Genomic DNA, 17,299 nt, shown 5'->3' with positions numbered 1-17,299 from the left:
CACCCTTATCTTTCCTTATCTGAAGCAAGAGTCCACTTATCTATGCACCTGTATCACCAAAAGAAGTATTCTGGAGTTTGGCACTGCTATGAGTGCTGTGCTGATCGCCAATTACACAAATAGGAATGAAAAAAAAAACAAACATAGGACTTCAAAAGGATGACCCTGCTGCTAAGACCCCTGTCAGGATCCACACTTCAAATTATAACCGTTGCTGTGTATCCTACAAGTATCTCACAAGTAACCTTTATGGAACAGGAACCAATATCCACATATTTAGCACTGACAGGAGACCTTTAATATCTCCAAATTTACACATTAAACTTTCTAGAGATGGAAAACAGATACCAAACTTAGTAGAACAGAACCCCTCCCCCCAATCAAAATGCAACTAAATTGAAGAAGATGCAGTCTCTGCACCATTTACAAATCAACAGAAGAGACAGGTCACTGACATCAGCGTATTTCTGTTCTCAGGTTACTTTCTTTCCTCCCAAACAATTCAGAGCTTCTGCATCAACTCCTCCCCAGGCTGCATCCTCCATTACTTCTTTCTGCAGTTTTGAGGCAACATGTAAAATGCTGAAGATACATGTGCTACAGAGGTTATGCAAAAATATCCCACTACTGTAACAGCACCATTTACCCACTTTACTGCTAGCAGAAGTTCTTGAATTTAAGATTATCTAAAATATATTTGAACACGTTTCTGTTGCTCCTATTTAGCTGTACTACCTAATCCATTTTATGACTAATTTTATCTGATCTCTGGACTTTGCCAAAACAACTACATAAAAGAATTAAGCACTTTGAAAAGGAATTTTTGAATTATTTATGATTTATGTATCCCCATTAAAAGTATCTCCAGACATATTTTATGTAAGCTTTATTTCAAGTCTTGCAAAAGACTTAAAACTAGTAAGTTGCCACATATTAAAAAGCAGTGAACCAGGAAGAAGCTCAAAGTAAAAGCGCGCTGCTATCACACCAGAACTTTCTTTATCTATCTTCTCGAAAAGAGCTTGTTTCAAATGACCAGCATAATCTGCTGCGGCACGGTACATACCGATGCAGACTGTAAGCATGAGGAAAAGGTCTCAAGTCTAGTCAGAAAACTATGGGCTGAAAGGAAGCCATGTGATACTGAAACATAAGCAGAGCAATTCATTGGCAAAAACCAAGGGTGGCAGCTGACCAAAGCTGGTTAGTGACACCAAGCTGATTAGTGTCTCGTTTCCACAAACAAAAGTCCCAGGAAGATAAGTGACTTCCCACAGGACACATGACATCGCCGCACTTTGGTTAACAGGGTGCACAATCACTGTGGAGTTGAGATTCCTATTAAAGCAAAGCTTATTTGTTTTTTTTAAACACTATTCAGACCCCACTGTCCCTCTTCTTACTCTGTGTACCCAACCTAACATGTTGGCATTATTTCAAAGAGCAAAGAGATGCCAAATTCACATTTCTCATCCCTGACGATCCATAAAGCAGTGCTCACATGTTTATCATAGGATCACAGGATAATTCTTTGTACTTCTTTTTTCTAAATGGAAGATGTCAAAATCTATTACAAGCAGTGCCAGTCAGTGGAACCTGCTTAGAAAAAAAAAGGCTGATTTTATTCACAAGCAAGCACTGGAGCTGTCTCGGAAGGCTAAGTTATTGCATGCTGACTAATGTCTTCTTATGGAAATGGATGCAAGAAATTCTATTGCAGAATGGCTTCATGTCTGCAGTGTTTAGATGACACCATATCACTTGATATCCCAAATAAAGCAAAATTCAGAAAAAAACATTCAAAAACAAGGCTATGACAAACAAAGGTTGCAGTGAAAAGGTCAGAGTGAAATACGAATCTGTCAGAATCACAAGCAACAGCCTAAGATACTGTGCAAGGAGTACTGGACAACAAAGACACTACTTTGCATGCTGTTCCAGACCAGCTATAAAGAGAGTTACATTACCATGACAGACCACATGCTTGAAGGGTTGTGTTGTTACTGAATCACTTTAACCCATCTCTGATCAAGCTGAGCAATCCGAAGAAGTCTTTAAACAAGGTTCTGAACTGCAAGCTGACAAAATAAAATCTTCCCTGGAGAAGATTCACCAGAACAACTGCAATCAATTCCTCATACTGACTATGGTGGCACTACTTGATCGCATGGAAAGACTGGGCAATTCGCACTGCTCAGGCAGCTCTGTGTGCATTCCTGCAATGCCAATATTAATTGTACGCACTTTGATAGGGCTACAACCTAAAACTCTGAAACTGTGCACTCAAGTCAAACGAAGTTTACCTTATCTGGAATCAGAGGTGTCACCAACACCAACAAATCCTCCACGAGCCCCGTAATGAGCTCCACAGAAGGCTCTGGAGGGTCACGCTCTTCCCTCCGGTCTGCAGGCTCCAGCCAGGGCTAAACATGATAGAGATACTCTGTCATACTCACATACTAAACATGTGAGATACTCTGTCTTCAACAGGAGCTTCCCATCTCCACCAACGCTCCCTCAGTACAAGAGGCTACTGTACTCTGCATAGGAAGTAGAAGGAAGCACCAAGAACCAAAGGAATAACACAACACAGTTCAGATTCCCCTCTACAAAGCCATAAACCCAAGGAATCCCAGAAGAGACAGAAAAAGCTAGTGGGGAAGAGCGTACTTGTCAGTACAGGTAGGCAAGACAGCGTATCTTTATACGTACACCCCGAGGATATGAAACAACACTTAATTACTGTGAAAGTAAATTAAAAAATAAAAGGCAGTTATAGTTCAAACAGAAACAGAACTAACTACTATATATTAATAGAGATGTTACTAGATATTTATCAGTTTTAAAATAAAGAGGCCCAGATAACTTTCAGCAGCATGGTTCAGTGCTGCAGTCAGAATAGCAGTACTTAAGAGACTGTGGTTTGCCAGCTACTGACAGACTGCGACAGCGAGCTCAGTATCTTGAAGCGTGTTGTTTGCACACATCCTACAGGCAGTCTCCTAGCCAAATGACAGGCACTTTGAGTTGACCTTCCTCTATCCACCATGGCAGTAGCTTCCTCAAGTCACACTTACCAACCCATGACCAAAGCTAACTAGTAGAAAAAGTACTCCATGAGGTCTCCACCTCACCCTGCTGAGATGAGTGAAAAAAATCTGTTAATTCCATAAATATGAACTATATGTTTAGTAATCCAAGAGTAAAACAAACCTGTTATACAAAATGAAGTCAAGGCCCTGCATAGCCTCTTGGGCTAGAGTCTCAGATTTTCTGTGATAAATCAGGAAAAGCACCTACTTTCCATCATTCCAAAATGCCCACACTAGAACTGGAAAGAACTGACATAATGGACATGAGGCCTACGTAAACTACTTGGTACATGACATCTAAAATGCCTTTGAAAACTATAGAAATAAGAAAAAAAAAAAAAAAAGAATGGTAGGTATGGGAGACTGAAGCACAGATTCACAGAGAACACAAGGTGACAAGGCAGAAACTGGACCTTGATCTCGTGACAATTCAGTATCGCTCTGCAAAACAACCCTTTTCTCTTCAGCACAGTCCTGAGCAGTGTTGGCTCCCTTTAGGGACTACTGTGCATCCAGTAACACTGGCATTCTGAAAAGTTTGACTGCACGGGCAAGGAAGAACAGGTCAGGTGTTTACTGCTTTTTCTTTTGTTGCCTAGAGTCATGCATGATTCACAGAGGGCAAGTCAGATTCACCAGCTGAACCCATGGGAAGATCCTCTTCCTAAAGGTTACAGAACTAAACACAACCAAAGCAGAAAAGAGAAACAAATCCCACGAAGAGTTAAACCCATCTTTTACCAGAACTACTCTGCTCTCCAAATTGGAGTGTCCTTCATTTTCTCACTAGAAACACTCACTGTATATAAACTGATTTATACCTAAAAGTCACAGCAAAACATCCAGGCTGAGCACTGATATTAGCTGCCTGATTAAAGAATGTACTTCTCACCACCCAAAATCTCCTCCTACTTACGTGATCCTCTTCTGCAATTGGAATAAATTAACCACTAACAAAAAGCAACTCTGCTTAGCAGGAGCAGTTGTGAAAGCCACACAGACACAATACACATGCTGTACTCAAGGGCCCGGTTTGAGGGAGAGAGACCTAGCTGGGCAGGTGTATTTTTTAAGGTGACATAAGCAAGAAAAAGCAGTCATCTGAGATTTGGCTAATTTAACTGAATTTCTTATTACCCGTTTATTTTGGCAGTGGAGCACTGAAGATATCTGAGCGTTATCTCCACGTACTCTTATCGCCTCTGGAGACTGTCGTTTGTGGGAGCAACGATAAGGCCCGTCCCCCCGCGCCGGCCCCGCTCCCCGCTCACCCCGGGCTATCAACAAGTGACTGCGGAACGGAGGGAATCCCCGGGGCGGGGTCCCCGCGCAGCGGCAGGTCACCCCGTCCGCCCGCATCCCCAGGGCACCGCCGCCACCGCTCGGCCCGGGCCGCCAGCCCTGACAGTCGCCGACAACGCTCATCCGCCGGGGCCGCGCTGCCCGGGCCCCCCCACCCCACCCCGGCGGCGCGTCCCGGCCCTGGCAACGGCGGAGCGGCCGCCCGCCCCGGCGGACCCCGCGGGGGCTCCTCCTCCGGCCGCGGCGACCCTCGCAGCCTCCGACAGCCGCTACCGGCGCCCCCGCCTTTGTCTGCCGCTGGCAGTGAAGCGGAGCGGGGGAGCCGGGCTCGCCCCAGGAGCGGCCGGCACCGCCGCCCCCCCACCCCCAGCCCCAGCCGTGCCCGCTCACCGTCGGAGCTGACGGTGTCGTAGGAGTCAGTAGTGGCGGGGGCCGCGCTCGGCTCCCGGTAGTCCACCCAGCTGAGCCCTTCTACGCTGTCGTACTCGCTGCGGTGCTTGTCCTCCACCGGCACCACGGTGAAGTGCGGCATGGCTGGCGGGGCGGCGAGGGCTCCCCGCGGCACCGCAGCGAGGCAGGCGGGACGCGGCGCGGAGCCGGCGGCGCATTCCTGCCCCGTGCGGTCACTTCCTCTCAGGAAACCGCGCTCCTCAACTCCACCCATTCCCCTCCGAGCGCCGGGGCGGCGAGGCGGCGCGGCGGCCGCCGCCCCCGGAGCCGGCGGGCGGGCGGGCAGGCTGGGGCCGCCCCGCAGCGAAGACCGGACGCGGATGGAGGGGTGGGGGGGGTCGCTCCGCCGGGCGGGCGCTCTCAGCAGCGGGGGCGCGGAGGAGGGGCCGGAGGCGGCGAGGCGTTGCGGGGAGGGGGGAGTCTTCCTCCTGCAGTCATCGTGACAGGAGCCGGCCCGGGGCGGCGGTAGCCGCTGGGAGCGGGGCGGGGCGGCCCCCCTCCGCCCGCGGCCCTCCCTTGCCGGCGCTGCTGGGCCGCCTCGGGGAGGATATTTCCCTCCGCCGTGCCCTCCGATCCCCTCCCCCCAGCCGCCATTTGCCGGGCGGGAGCGATGCGGCGAGGGCGTTGGCGCGCCGCGCCCAGACCCGGGGGGCGGCTTCGGGGCGGGAGGCGAGCTCCGGTGGTGGGGCCCCGCGGCCCCAGCAGGCCCCGTCGGGCGAAGCGGCGCTTCCGCTGGCGGCTGCCGGGGCCGGGGAGTCCTATGCGCTTCCTGTCAGGGCCAGGTGGTCGCGAAACCCCAAGAGGGGTGGTGCGAAGAAAACAGCAGCGAGGGAAAGGCTGGCAGATGAAGCGGGAGCGCGGCCGGGCTTTGAAAGGGCAGAGCGTGCCAGTTAAAAATTGCCAAGCAGACGGTTAAACCCTGGCCTTCGGCTGATCAACAGCACACTGGTCAAAGGCATGCTGTCATCCCGAGAGCACGTTTGTTTTTATGCAAGTTATCATTAACTGCAGATGCAGCAGCAGTCCCTGCTTCCTGTGTTTGTGGTGGCAGTGGGGTGGTTTCTCTTGTGCTCTCTTCTCTGGCTGCATGAAACCCTCAGAAGTGAAGATGGCAAACAGAGCAAGCCCAAGGAAACAGGAAACATGGCTGCACAAAAGGTGTGAGGCGAGCACGGGGTAACATACTATGCTGGGGAAATTTGAATGCTGGCTGGTGCCGAGGGTATTTCTAGCCACATGCAAAGCAGACAGTTGCTAAGGCAGCAGACTGCCAGGGCAGATGAACCGTGGCCCTGCTGCTCAGGCAGGGGCCTGGGAGTCTGGGCCGCACCATTGTTTTGTCCTGCTAATGGAGGCAATGGGGTGAGCCACCCCCTCCCAGCAGCTGTGGCGGACGCCTTGGTGGCGGCAGGGTCCATAAAGCCCAGGGAACACTTGCCTCTCAACCTCTTGTCCCCAAGGGAGCAACATTCAATTTTGCCTTCACATTTGAAAAAGCTGGCGCCAGCACTGGGCATCTTGGCCTTGATTTAGTGTACAGTAGCCTTCACATGGAGTTTAAACATTAATTAATAGTTAATAATGATATTTATTGTCTGTGTTTGAAAGCTAGCCTTAAAAGTAAAAGGATCCCTTTTAATACATTATGTAATCATCAGAAAAAAAAAAAAGCTCTAGAGAATAGTTTGTGCATTTTACTAGGGAAGATCAACTCAAACTAGTTCTGTAGATATTTTACCAAAATACTGCTTAATCAAGAAACCTGTGTACAGCGACAAGTAAATCCACTACTGATGTAAGTTTGTCTTCAGATTGTGTTGGAATCTCTGGGAGGATATAAAGCTTAGAGGAGAGGAAGAGGGTAAGACTAGACATTTCCTGTGCTCGAAAGAACCTTATCCCAAGCTTTCTGAATTTGTCCTGCCTCTTTGACAAAGCAGCCCCCACGTCACTGGGGGGGGCTCGTGTAATGAGCAGAAGAGAGACAATCGAGGGAGAATGCTTTGTTAACGAGAACTGAGTAATAATTCTACTTTTAATTACTTGGGATTTGAAATAAACAAGAAGGATCCATGCTGTGGAGTGACTGCTGCCAAGGGGGCACAGGTCTCTCAGTTCACTTAACACAAACTTGCTGGCAGACCACCTCTGGGGAAAGCCAGAGCAATTCCACCTCTTAGTATTGATCAGACAGGTGGAAAGACTTCTAAGACTCCTGTGCTTTCCTATAACCTACATTTTACTTTTGTCTCTTTGTTCTGTTAAGGAAAACAACAATGATCTTCTTGTGGCCATGTGTATCTCAATAACAGACTCATCAGTTTTGGAGGAGATAAAAAGACCCCAGATTTTCCTCTATTCAAAACTTAGGGTATCTTTAAGACCTAGGGTGAGGTTGGTTTTTTTTCCAGTAACCCTAAAATGAGCACATTTGTAAATACAATCCCACTGAGGTCTGTAAAGTTTTACTAGCAATTTCTGTGGGCAAGTTAGGCCAATTTTGATAATCAAGAAAGCATTGCTGTAATTTTAGAAGCATTAGTTCTGACAGACTGGAAACATGCTAATAAGACACTTAGTCCACTGTCTTATCTGTAGCAGTATTTTCCCCCTGGAGGAAAGTGGAACAGTTTGCCTAAATGTAGCATCTTCTGTTTAACCCTCCTTGGTTGAATTATATTTTGTTAGTGTTCATAATAACTATGACCTAATAAGCTACAGTCCACCAAGAAAACAGGAAAATTAAGTATCAATTGATAGGGGGCTAATAATTTTGTATAGAAAAAGATAAAGATGATAACTCACCATTAAGCAAGTTAGTTCATGCTTCATCTTCTGTCTTTTTCTTTCCTGTTTTCCACTTTATAAAGCTTTTGAGTGAAAGTGTCTCGTCTAAGTAAGCTGTCCTAGAAAAAGGAGACAGGGATTATAAGAAATAAGTCTAAAGAGTTAAATGTTTTTAAAGTCATGCTTATTCAGAAAGAAGAATTAAACTGGGCGCTTCCTTCTCATCTTGCTTTGAAAGCAGGTCAGGCAAGGAGCTGTCTTTCTTTAGGTACCCAAAATGCATCTATGCCACCACAAAATATTTTAGTATCATGAAATCAATGGCACTGAAATTGTACTCCATGAGGGCAAAAAATAAATAAAATCAAGCTCATGCACATATAGGAGCAACTCCCCTCTCTGGAATGGAAACTATATCCAAATGTCTTGGGAGACAATTTAGCCCTAGGATACTATTCAAGTTTATTGAAGCAAAAATATTTCTTTTGTCTAAAGACAATGGTTCTTTACTGACTGGAAGAAAGCCCATATTTAAAGATAAGTTATCTACCCATATCAACTTTGTTGTTTAACATCTGGTTTGTAAGAGAACTGAAATTGTAACCTGAGTGATTGACTTTTTTTTTTTCCTGAGTATGAATACGGATTGTTACTTCTGAATGGTATGGGTGGCCATCATAAGCTTAAAAGTTGTCTGATACAAATATGAGGCTGGAATGAACTAGATTATCTCATTTACCTGAGGCAACATTGCTATCTCATTGCTATCTCAGGAATGAAAATTACCTGTTTTCTACAAAGCTAAATGGAATTTGTGATCATGGTTGCATATGGGTACAGACTGGTCAGTGAAAAAAAAAGACAGACAATAATATTAATTTCCATTCCCCCTCCCCCCTCTCTCCACACCACACACCTCACCCTACCCCCAACAGAGAAAAACTGCACTTCTAAGAAAAAGTCTGGTGGTTTCACTGTGAAAAACATTGAGACCAGCTTAGCAGAATCAAGGTTTATTAGATGAGAAAAGGTCTGATTTTTCAATACTCTAGTGTACGTTAACTGCATCAGTGGAATCAGCAGCCTAAAGATCAGCAAAGCCTTTTTGATCTCTCTGATGCATGATCATGAACTGTTTTTTAAATGGTTTATTACCTACAGATCATATAAGCAAAGACACAGTTCCATTCTTAATTAGTAAGCCACTGGGTATTTGTGAGCTACCTTAAGTAGGTATAAGCTTCCAGCTGAAAGGTCACAGAGCTTCCACAGTAAACAACTATGCCAATCGACTCAAAGAAAAAAGTTGTATGAGAAACTGCGAGTCTCCTAGAAGGGTAGAAATGTGGTATAAATTCTCAGGGTAGGCAAGAAAGGTCCACTTTGCCTTGAACACTTATTACAGGTGACACCGCTCAAGCATTGAAAAAAGCAGCTTAGCTTTTACAGCCCAGCACGAGACAGTGACTGCACGCCGCATCGGCTGTTAGACACAGACTGACTGATGCGTGCAAGGTGTGTCATCCTTTCCCTGACAGACAGCAATCCACCGGTTCTCGTGCGGTGCTTATCCAGTCATCCTAGGAGAAAGTGAACATCGAATTAATATCAGCTTTAGTGATCACTTTTAAGGATATAGTAGAGGGAATAGCCTACCTCAGCTCTCGCAAGGAGATGTAGTACACGCATTGGAAGGCCCTCGTAAACGAGCTCTGGAGTACTGTTAGCTTACGGACTTACAATATGTGATGTTAACCTCGATCAAACAACATCAAAAAGTAACAACTCCTCCTCAATGAAAGTGATTTGCCATTTCTTTAAGGATAGGAAGACCCAGCATCTGAAACTGTGTTTGAGGACAGCTTATCTTCCCTTCTTCCTGAATTTCATGGGGAGACAGCTAATTTTGAACTAGTTTATTTTTTTCTAACTAGGAAAATCAAGGCCAAGAAAAATGTAACATCCTTCGAAATAAATATGTCATGAAATTACAATTCAGATTTTTTTTTAAAAATCATCCATAAAATTGTGTTGCCCCAACCTTGTTTGGACTGCTTTATAATAACATGATACCTCATGTAGAAACTTGTAGAAAGTTTAAAGTAACTTTCTGACTGTAATGTTTATGTCCCCAGGCAGAATGTGTGGCCTGCCTAGAGCTAGATACACAGAATGCGCTGCCCTAGAAACCTGAGAGATAACATCTGTGTATCCAAAATACATTAAACTCATTGAGTGGAATACCTGTATTCTGATGTTTTAGACAACAAACATATTGCATCTCTGTTAAGACAGACCAGTATAATGCTTCCCTCTTCTTTGTCAATGGGACAATTTATGAACTTACGCTTTGAAACCATGGGAAATTTCTAAACCATGTGACATCAAAAGTATTTCTGAGATGTCCTGGATTATCGAGTTAATAGCAGGGTAGTGGCCTATAAAAAGTATATTTCAGTTCGAACAGGATTGTTGGTTAGAGGAATGGTTTGCAGATTTAGACAGCATAGACCTAACAGTAAAAAATCTCTGAGAAACTGAAACTTTGCGCAGTTAGGCACAAAGCCCTGATACTTGGAAGAATTAAATACTTGCAAGTTTTGAAGCCAACATAATTTTTAAAAGCATAAATACAGGTATTTAAAACTGTGTAAAGAGGAAGGCTGGGATATGCACAGCAGTGGATTTGTAACTATTATTTATTATTTTGAAGGATTTTTTACACTAGAGTGGAACCTAGGTCACAAATAGCCTGGAGCTGACAATCAGAAAAAAAAAAAAAAAAACAAAAACAAAAATTGCTGCTGCCAAGGTACAGCTTCCCTGGGCATGAGGCTTGGCAGAAATTCTGCAAGCTCACAGCCAGCATTTCACCATAGTCATCTCCCATTTTCAGCACATTTCTGCTTCTCCACATCCGAGGATCACACCAGCCTTGGGGACAAAGTAGGCCAGAAACTGGCAACCTGGCTGCAAAGGTTTCTAACTAGATCGGGTTCTATTTCATCCGTGACAAAGATAAGCAGTTGCTGCAAGAGGTCCTTTGGAAATGATCGCAACACATACATCCACACACGTAAACGACTGAGAGCAAAGTATTAAGAGCTTATAGGAGATGCAATGTGCGATCCTCCATCTGGCATTTCCAAGAGAAAAATAAGGCAAGGAAAGATCACATTATACTTACACAGGACTGCAACTGAAAAATTTATTGTTGTTCTCCTAGAAAACCTGTTATAGCTTAGACATTAGAAGACCACAAGAGGACACTATGGTGCCACTTCAAAATTTGTTTACTTCAAGGAAGTTCTGCCCTACTTGTAAAATTACTCATAACTGTATTTGGTATGTGGAATAGCCATTTCTATAAAGATATCTTAATCTCATCTTTAGAGGCTGAAAAGTTACTAAGTCTTTGAGAATTTTTTTTTCCCCTACTCAATCAGATTCTGTAAATTCAAATAAGAAGAACTGGATCAAAGATTTCTTCACTAAACTTGCTAAACATTGCAGTAATTTTCAGAGTGGGATTAAGATGCTGGAAAAATACTACTCAGTGCTTTGTTGTGGTCTTCTCTTTATTCTTTTTTCTTTTTTGGTTTTTTTTTTTTAAGAGATCAACTTTAAGTTCAGTTACGTTTTTAGCATGGATGAATTTGCCATGGTCTATTTAATTTTTAATAAAGGGCTCAAAGAAGAAGCTGAGCACAGGCCTAGACAAGATTCTTTAAATGATGAGTTTAACTATAGGCGGACACTCAGGAAAGTTAATCCAAATAGACTTTTCAAGGCTGTGTTAAACTTTTCTTTTTTCCCCCAAATATTTGTATTCCAGACTAAAGGGACCTTCTTTTGATTTGTCTGACAAAACCTGTATTTAGCTTCAGTTTTAATCTTAGCTATTTTAATCTTTACTTTGTTTCTCAGCAGCAACCCACACAGGAACTTGAATTCTTGCTTCCTGTGCTCTATACTTTTCTTTCATTGCAGAACTGGTTAAAGAAATGCTTTATGAAAATAGTGAGACCAGGTGCTGAGAAAGGGCTTCAGAGAAAAATACCTACCCATCATATTGGGGAAAGAATCATCCTAGCCAAGTTTACAAAACAATTTGGGGAGAAGCAACAGAAACAGAGCAAATTTAAGTGCCCTCTCATTTGAGTTCTGATTGTCAAGGCGACAGCCTTGATTAGAAGCAGCACCATTTCGGTGATGGAAACTAAATGCTGAATTTGGTTTACTTAGCTTTTTTTTTTTTTCCCCTTCACTATTTGTAGACTCAGGACAGAAGCAGCTGAACCAAGTCTAGTATCTTTCTGCAGTCACAGCTTTATGGAAGAGAGATGGTTTGTTGCTTTTGCTTTGCAAGCAAAAACAACTTCACAGGTTGTAGTCATTTCTCAAACAGCACAGGCACTGAGGACAGAACTGCTGCCTTTGCAGTTTAAGTGCCAGGAAGTGAAACAGGCTATGAACAGCTCATCTGGTAATACTGGACCAAGTGACTGAGAGATTGTAGCTCAATCACTGAAGATCCTGGACATCTGTGAAGTATAGAAATGGGACAAAAATGTTTTCCATTGCCACAAATTTTGTTTTTCCTCTAACAGAAATTACATAATGAACTTACAAATAAATATGAAGGTTAGTAAAAGCTTTTCCATTTCTCTGGTTTCAAGAGATAAAAAAAGGAAAACTATAGGAGCGCCAAACACCCTCCACCATCTCAAGTTGTTCTATGTAGATGTCAGGTTTATAGGTAAGATATCAAGACAAAAATCAAGACCAGATGAAAAAAAATGTAGTTCTTGAAACACTGAATTAAGCCTTCCAAAATGCTTCAGTAAGGGTTATCCAGTACCACAGTCTGTCCTGAAAACAGTTCAACGGATCTACTAACATACTGCTTTGGGTCTGCAAATTAAATAATTAAAAAAAAAAATCTTAAGAGCAAATAAAAGCCAGTTAGTGGGAACAATTTTCTGGTTATTTAATTTTTTTGTAGTTTAGAAATGTTACATTTTCAGAATTTGAAGCAATTTGATAATTTCTGTATGTATAAATCCAGAGAAAAGTCAACAGAGGAGCTGCTGCATTCAGTAGCAACTGGAAGAAGTCCAAGTTGCTGCAGTCTCACACTGCTTTTCCGCTCCTCCCTTCTACTAACCCTGCACATGGTTAACCCAATCACTGACATGATCAGCAGGAAACCCATCACTTGAGGGAGGCAAACCGTTCGTTTTCAGCTAGCTCAGCTCCCCAGACCAGCTTACCATATAGTTACACAAACACCAGTGCTGTCACAAGGGAGAGAGGAGACAACATGCAACAAAGAAACAGGGTAGGACTGTAGCAGCCGAAGCTGACACTGCTATGGCACTGCACCTTGCTGCAGAACGTGATGGAGATGCAATGATAGCCGGCTTTTGAAAGCTGATTCTGTGGTGCAAATGCCCACTGAACCTTATGTTTAAGATCCAACAGAAGTTAATAAGCTTATATTTATATAGGTGGTTAGACTTAATGGATTATGTTTACTGACCTTGGAACACAGAAATACGCTGGCATATTGTGTGAGCAGCTCAATGTTATGCAAGAAGGAATGCAGATGTTAAGCACAGTTCAACAGTCCATATCCAATGTAAAATATGCAAAAATCCTTCCACAGCCCAAACAAGTCACCTACTGAGTAGAAGTTAAATAGATGAACTGAACTACTCAAATTTTACATAACAGATCAGCTGTATATGTTAGGTCAGCGATAGGCTTTTTAGGCTTGGTTTCTAGCATCACCACTTACCCAGATGAGATAACTGAAATTTAAGTTGTTTATTTCAGTGGATGCTACAGCCCATTAGTCTGGAAAAGCATAGTGCTGGGGGAAGGGCACTGACGTCAGCCTTTTAGAATCAGATCAATAATCTGCATTAATATGTCTGTATTTTTTGGCTGTTCATATCACACATGTGAAAGCATGAACCTTGGATTGTTAAAGATGCCTTGCAGTTTGGGTCTTATTTAGAAAATGAACCTGAAGTACTTCATAGTACAGCGATTTTCAGGTTTACAAAAATAGTAATAACTATTTTCAGAATTTACATTAGCACAACTCATTATTTAGTAATAGTAAATAATGACTTTCATTCTTCCTTCCTTTTGGCAGCCAAAGCTTATTACAAAGTTGGTATCTCAATTATATCTGATACCTCACTGATACCACTAGCCATAATAGAACCTGTCAGTTAAGCTAGCATGCATTTCAAATTACCAATGCAAATTGTTCTTATTAATTGGTGCAGGGCAAAGGCATTCAATTTCAGGATGAATCACCCTCTCCATTGGGAGGCGGAAATCAGAATGCAATCATTTTATGCTTCAGCTGTTAGAAGTGCAGTGTTGTCACTTCTACTACAAGCTGCTGTCAGTAGGACTGGAGACACTAGCACTCCGACCAAAGGGTCACTATAGTTTTTCTGACAGCAGGCACAGCCATATCTTAGATGATTTCACTAGAATTTACTGGAATTCTAATGAGATTACTTTCTACCATGTTTCCAGCTGTGTGATTTTGATTGTTTAAGAACTGCATCTATTAGATAAGCTAGATACCATGTGCGTAATCACTGCACAATGCACAAGATTCCATTTCTTGTTTAATGATTTTGCACTCTGCTGTTGGTTTCACGCAAGCATCTGCCTGAAGCATTCTGAATTAACATTGTAACTAGTAATGGAAAAAGGGACTTCTAGATCATCAGACATCTGTTCCCCATATGTTCTCTATAACTTGACTAGCTTGACCAAGTGATTTGCTGCAGGTAACACTGTCATCATGGACTCACTGCAATCACCGAGTCATCTGTGTTCCCTTTCCATAGGCACTTGCTTGGACTTCTCTACAGGTTAGGTGGTATCAGAGTGAAGATGAGGCTGACTGCCTACATCCAGGATGCTCTAGGGTTAAAACCTACCTGACTTTCTCCTGCCTACGGTAAGGGATGCTACCTTCCCTTTGAAGAGCACACCCAGAGCCCTCCTGATACCACAGCCTTCCTTCTGAAGCAGAGTTGCACGGTTCTTTCATGGTTTCGTGGAGTTCTGAACATTTACATTGTTTTGTGAGATTATACCAGTATATATACAGAATTTTAAACAATATTTTATTTAAATTTCATGTATATGTTTTGCCACAAGCTTACAAATTATTAATTGCATAAAGCAGTCAAACAAGTGCAATACACTGTAGGTAAAACAAGGAAATAAATACAAATATCTATACTATGGTGGAATCAGTCATATAAAAGTATTATCCATATCATTAAGAAAAGGAATATGTTTTTAATCCATTCTGTAGTATGGAAAAGAAAAGTAGAAATTAGCGGGCAGGGAAGTGACAACACAGTAGAAAGAAAAAGTCTGGAAGGAATAAGGAAGCATCTTACATTTCAAGTATGTAATGAAGTTACTGTCACAGTTCTAATTCTGTGAAAAGACAGCATGGATGGCAGTTTTCCAATGGCTTATGAAGCTATCAGCAGAATCACTGATGGGAAGTAAATATTTTCCCTATTGGATTCATCATTTCACCAGTAAAACAAGTTCTGATGCCAGTCAAGCAGTATCAGGAAGGCAAGACTGCTGAGTCAGTGCAGTAATTCTCCACTGTAGATGCATAACCAGGATGAGTATTTATTGAGAAACTGTTCTTAAAAACTTGGCTTGTATGCAACTAGATTATTCAACATGACTTGTAAAGAATTCAGTAAGTGGCAGTGGTATATTCAGAATATACTTACCAAGGAGACCACCTTATCAGAAGAATTATTGAAGCTTCATTTTGAAGCAATAGAAGAACAGTCATCTTCCAGAAACCCTGCTTGTACATGGAATGTAAAAATAGCCGACAGGAGCAGTCTCAGGTGACTTTAGAAAACAACTGATTTCCCGTTTCCATTCTGTTCATGCTTAGCCTTGTCTTCAGTTGTTAAATACTTTGTGTTTACAAATGCCGTCCTTAGATCAACTACAGGACTCCTATTTTATACTAAGGCTAAATTCTATAGATGTAATATCAGTAACTAAAAGCACATATCATGGGATAAAAATCACAATTAACAGCAAGTATCATGAGAAGGCATTTATGAGCAAGCACTGAGAAATGACCTTACAAAGATGTAGTGCTGCCATCTTACAGTTTCATAATGAATCTCAGGATAGTTGATTAAAATTCCAGGTTTGAGCCATATTAGCCTACCAAGAATAGGACTGTTGCAATATGTGCTCTACTGTGGAAGAGTAGCTTCTAACCTCACATACCTTGCTTATTTGCAAACGTGTTCCAAAGGCTGAAACAGCAGAAGACTTATAATAAAATATTTCTTTCTAATCTCATGCCTGTGAATCCTTTGACAATGGTCTGATTTTAGCCAGCTAGAATAAAAATAAAATAATAAAACCTGTTATTGATAAATATGGTTGTTTAAATGTAAAAGGATTTCCACAAAGCTATGGAACATTATAACAACATTTTTATTGAAATACTGATTTTATACTTTTCAAACCACAGTAAAAATATCAGAACAAGATCTCACCCTCTGAGTAGCCAGAATTCCTGCTTTGTCTTGGCTTATTCTTGCTCCCAGCTTGATGAAGATGCAGCAAACAGCAGTTCCCAAATTACAGAAAAGGATCTACAACATTGCACTGACCAGTCACCTGTACCTGAATACCAAACACCTACCTCCACCCTTCAGTAACTCTCCAGTTGCCCACTGTCCTGGTCAGGATTTAAAAATCAGAGTTTAGTACTGCAGGATGGATCCCTAAAGCTAGTGGGAGGCATGAAATCCAATTTGAAATACCTATGTTATCCATCTTGTCATCCTAAAAAAAAGCCAAGAACAAAACCAAAAACAAAACCCCACCAGGGAGGCGGTCTTCTCTGACTAAGCCATCAACTGATGATGAAAGTTGTATGATTTAACAAGTAGTAATATCTGAAAATATCTCTGCATAGCTGTCTTAATCATATTCTCTAGTTCCTGTGTGGAATTCCTGATTCTGGACACCAGTACTTATACCAAGTGCCACAACATGGGCATCAAAACCATGTGTCATGCATTAGAGTATTTATTAATTAGATGTGAACACTTCCATGAGCCATGTTGGTCCTGGTTTAGCCAAGATGATACAGAACTTATCACTTCACATTCTAAATGCTTTTGATTCAACATTTAAAATCTACATTAACTTTCAAGTATGCAGGTGTATTTATAAAAATTACATTTAAAAAATTAGCATAGCTTTACATTAACAAAATCCCAAAAATATAACCAGTTGCACTGCAGATTACTCCATCTCTCTCTCTCTAGACTTCATAGACCTTATGATTGATAACACACTATTAAATATGATATAAATGTCAGACTAAAATGTTGTGCCACAGAAGGAAATCCAAAGGACCTGGAGTTCTGAAGCTGATAATTATGGAGGTCTAGGCGACAGGAATTTTGAACTACTTCTTCCGGAATTTCACTTTCACCTACATCCATTTGTCCACTAATGTTCCGCACCTAGAAAAAGTCAAAAGGTTGCTCCTGAAAGCCAGACTGGCACAACAGCAAAATGCAGCTAGCAAATTCAATGCTATTTCAAGTGAACCAACTCAA

General features: G+C 42.3%; 3 protein-coding genes across 7 annotated transcripts in view; 1 reads left to right on the top strand and 2 right to left on the bottom strand.

Moving 5' to 3' along the window:
- SLC12A4 (solute carrier family 12 member 4) overlaps positions 1 to 5,073 on the bottom strand; it is a 50,306-nt gene extending 45,233 nt beyond the window's left edge. For 2 of the 4 annotated variants that reach the window (XR_015260046.1, XM_086758286.1), the window contains exon 1: positions 4,785 to 5,073. Coding sequence is in view for 1 of the 4 variants with exons in the window: in XM_086758286.1 (XP_086614412.1) it covers positions 4,785 to 5,058 (274 nt within the window). In the remaining 3 variants the exon portion in view is untranslated. Of the gene's footprint in view, positions 1 to 4,229; positions 4,324 to 4,784 lie in introns of those variants that run through there. The other 2 variants (XM_086758288.1, XM_086758289.1) reach the window with 2 other exon arrangements.
- Positions 1 to 17,299, top strand: part of SLC6A2 (solute carrier family 6 member 2) — a 416,570-nt gene that overhangs the window by 178,567 nt on the left and 220,704 nt on the right. The gene's annotated exons all lie outside the window — the stretch shown is intronic.
- LOC104484737 (dipeptidase 2) overlaps positions 14,927 to 17,299 on the bottom strand; it is a 39,484-nt gene continuing 37,111 nt past the window's right edge. For both annotated transcript variants that reach the window (XM_086758332.1, XM_086758331.1), the window contains exon 11: positions 14,927 to 17,203. In XM_086758332.1, coding sequence (XP_086614458.1) covers positions 17,015 to 17,203 — 189 coding nt within the window. In that variant the 3' untranslated portion in view covers positions 14,927 to 17,014. The remainder of the gene's footprint in view (positions 17,204 to 17,299) is intronic.

Source organism: Chlamydotis macqueenii, chromosome 13 (assembly GCF_036417535.1).
Source record: "Chlamydotis macqueenii isolate bChlMac1 chromosome 13, bChlMac1.mat, whole genome shotgun sequence".
In the NCBI taxonomy this organism is placed as follows: domain Eukaryota; kingdom Metazoa; phylum Chordata; class Aves; order Otidiformes; family Otididae; genus Chlamydotis; species Chlamydotis macqueenii.
The sequence above is the reverse complement of the archived record's forward strand: the minus strand, read 5'-3'. Positions and strand labels throughout refer to the sequence as shown.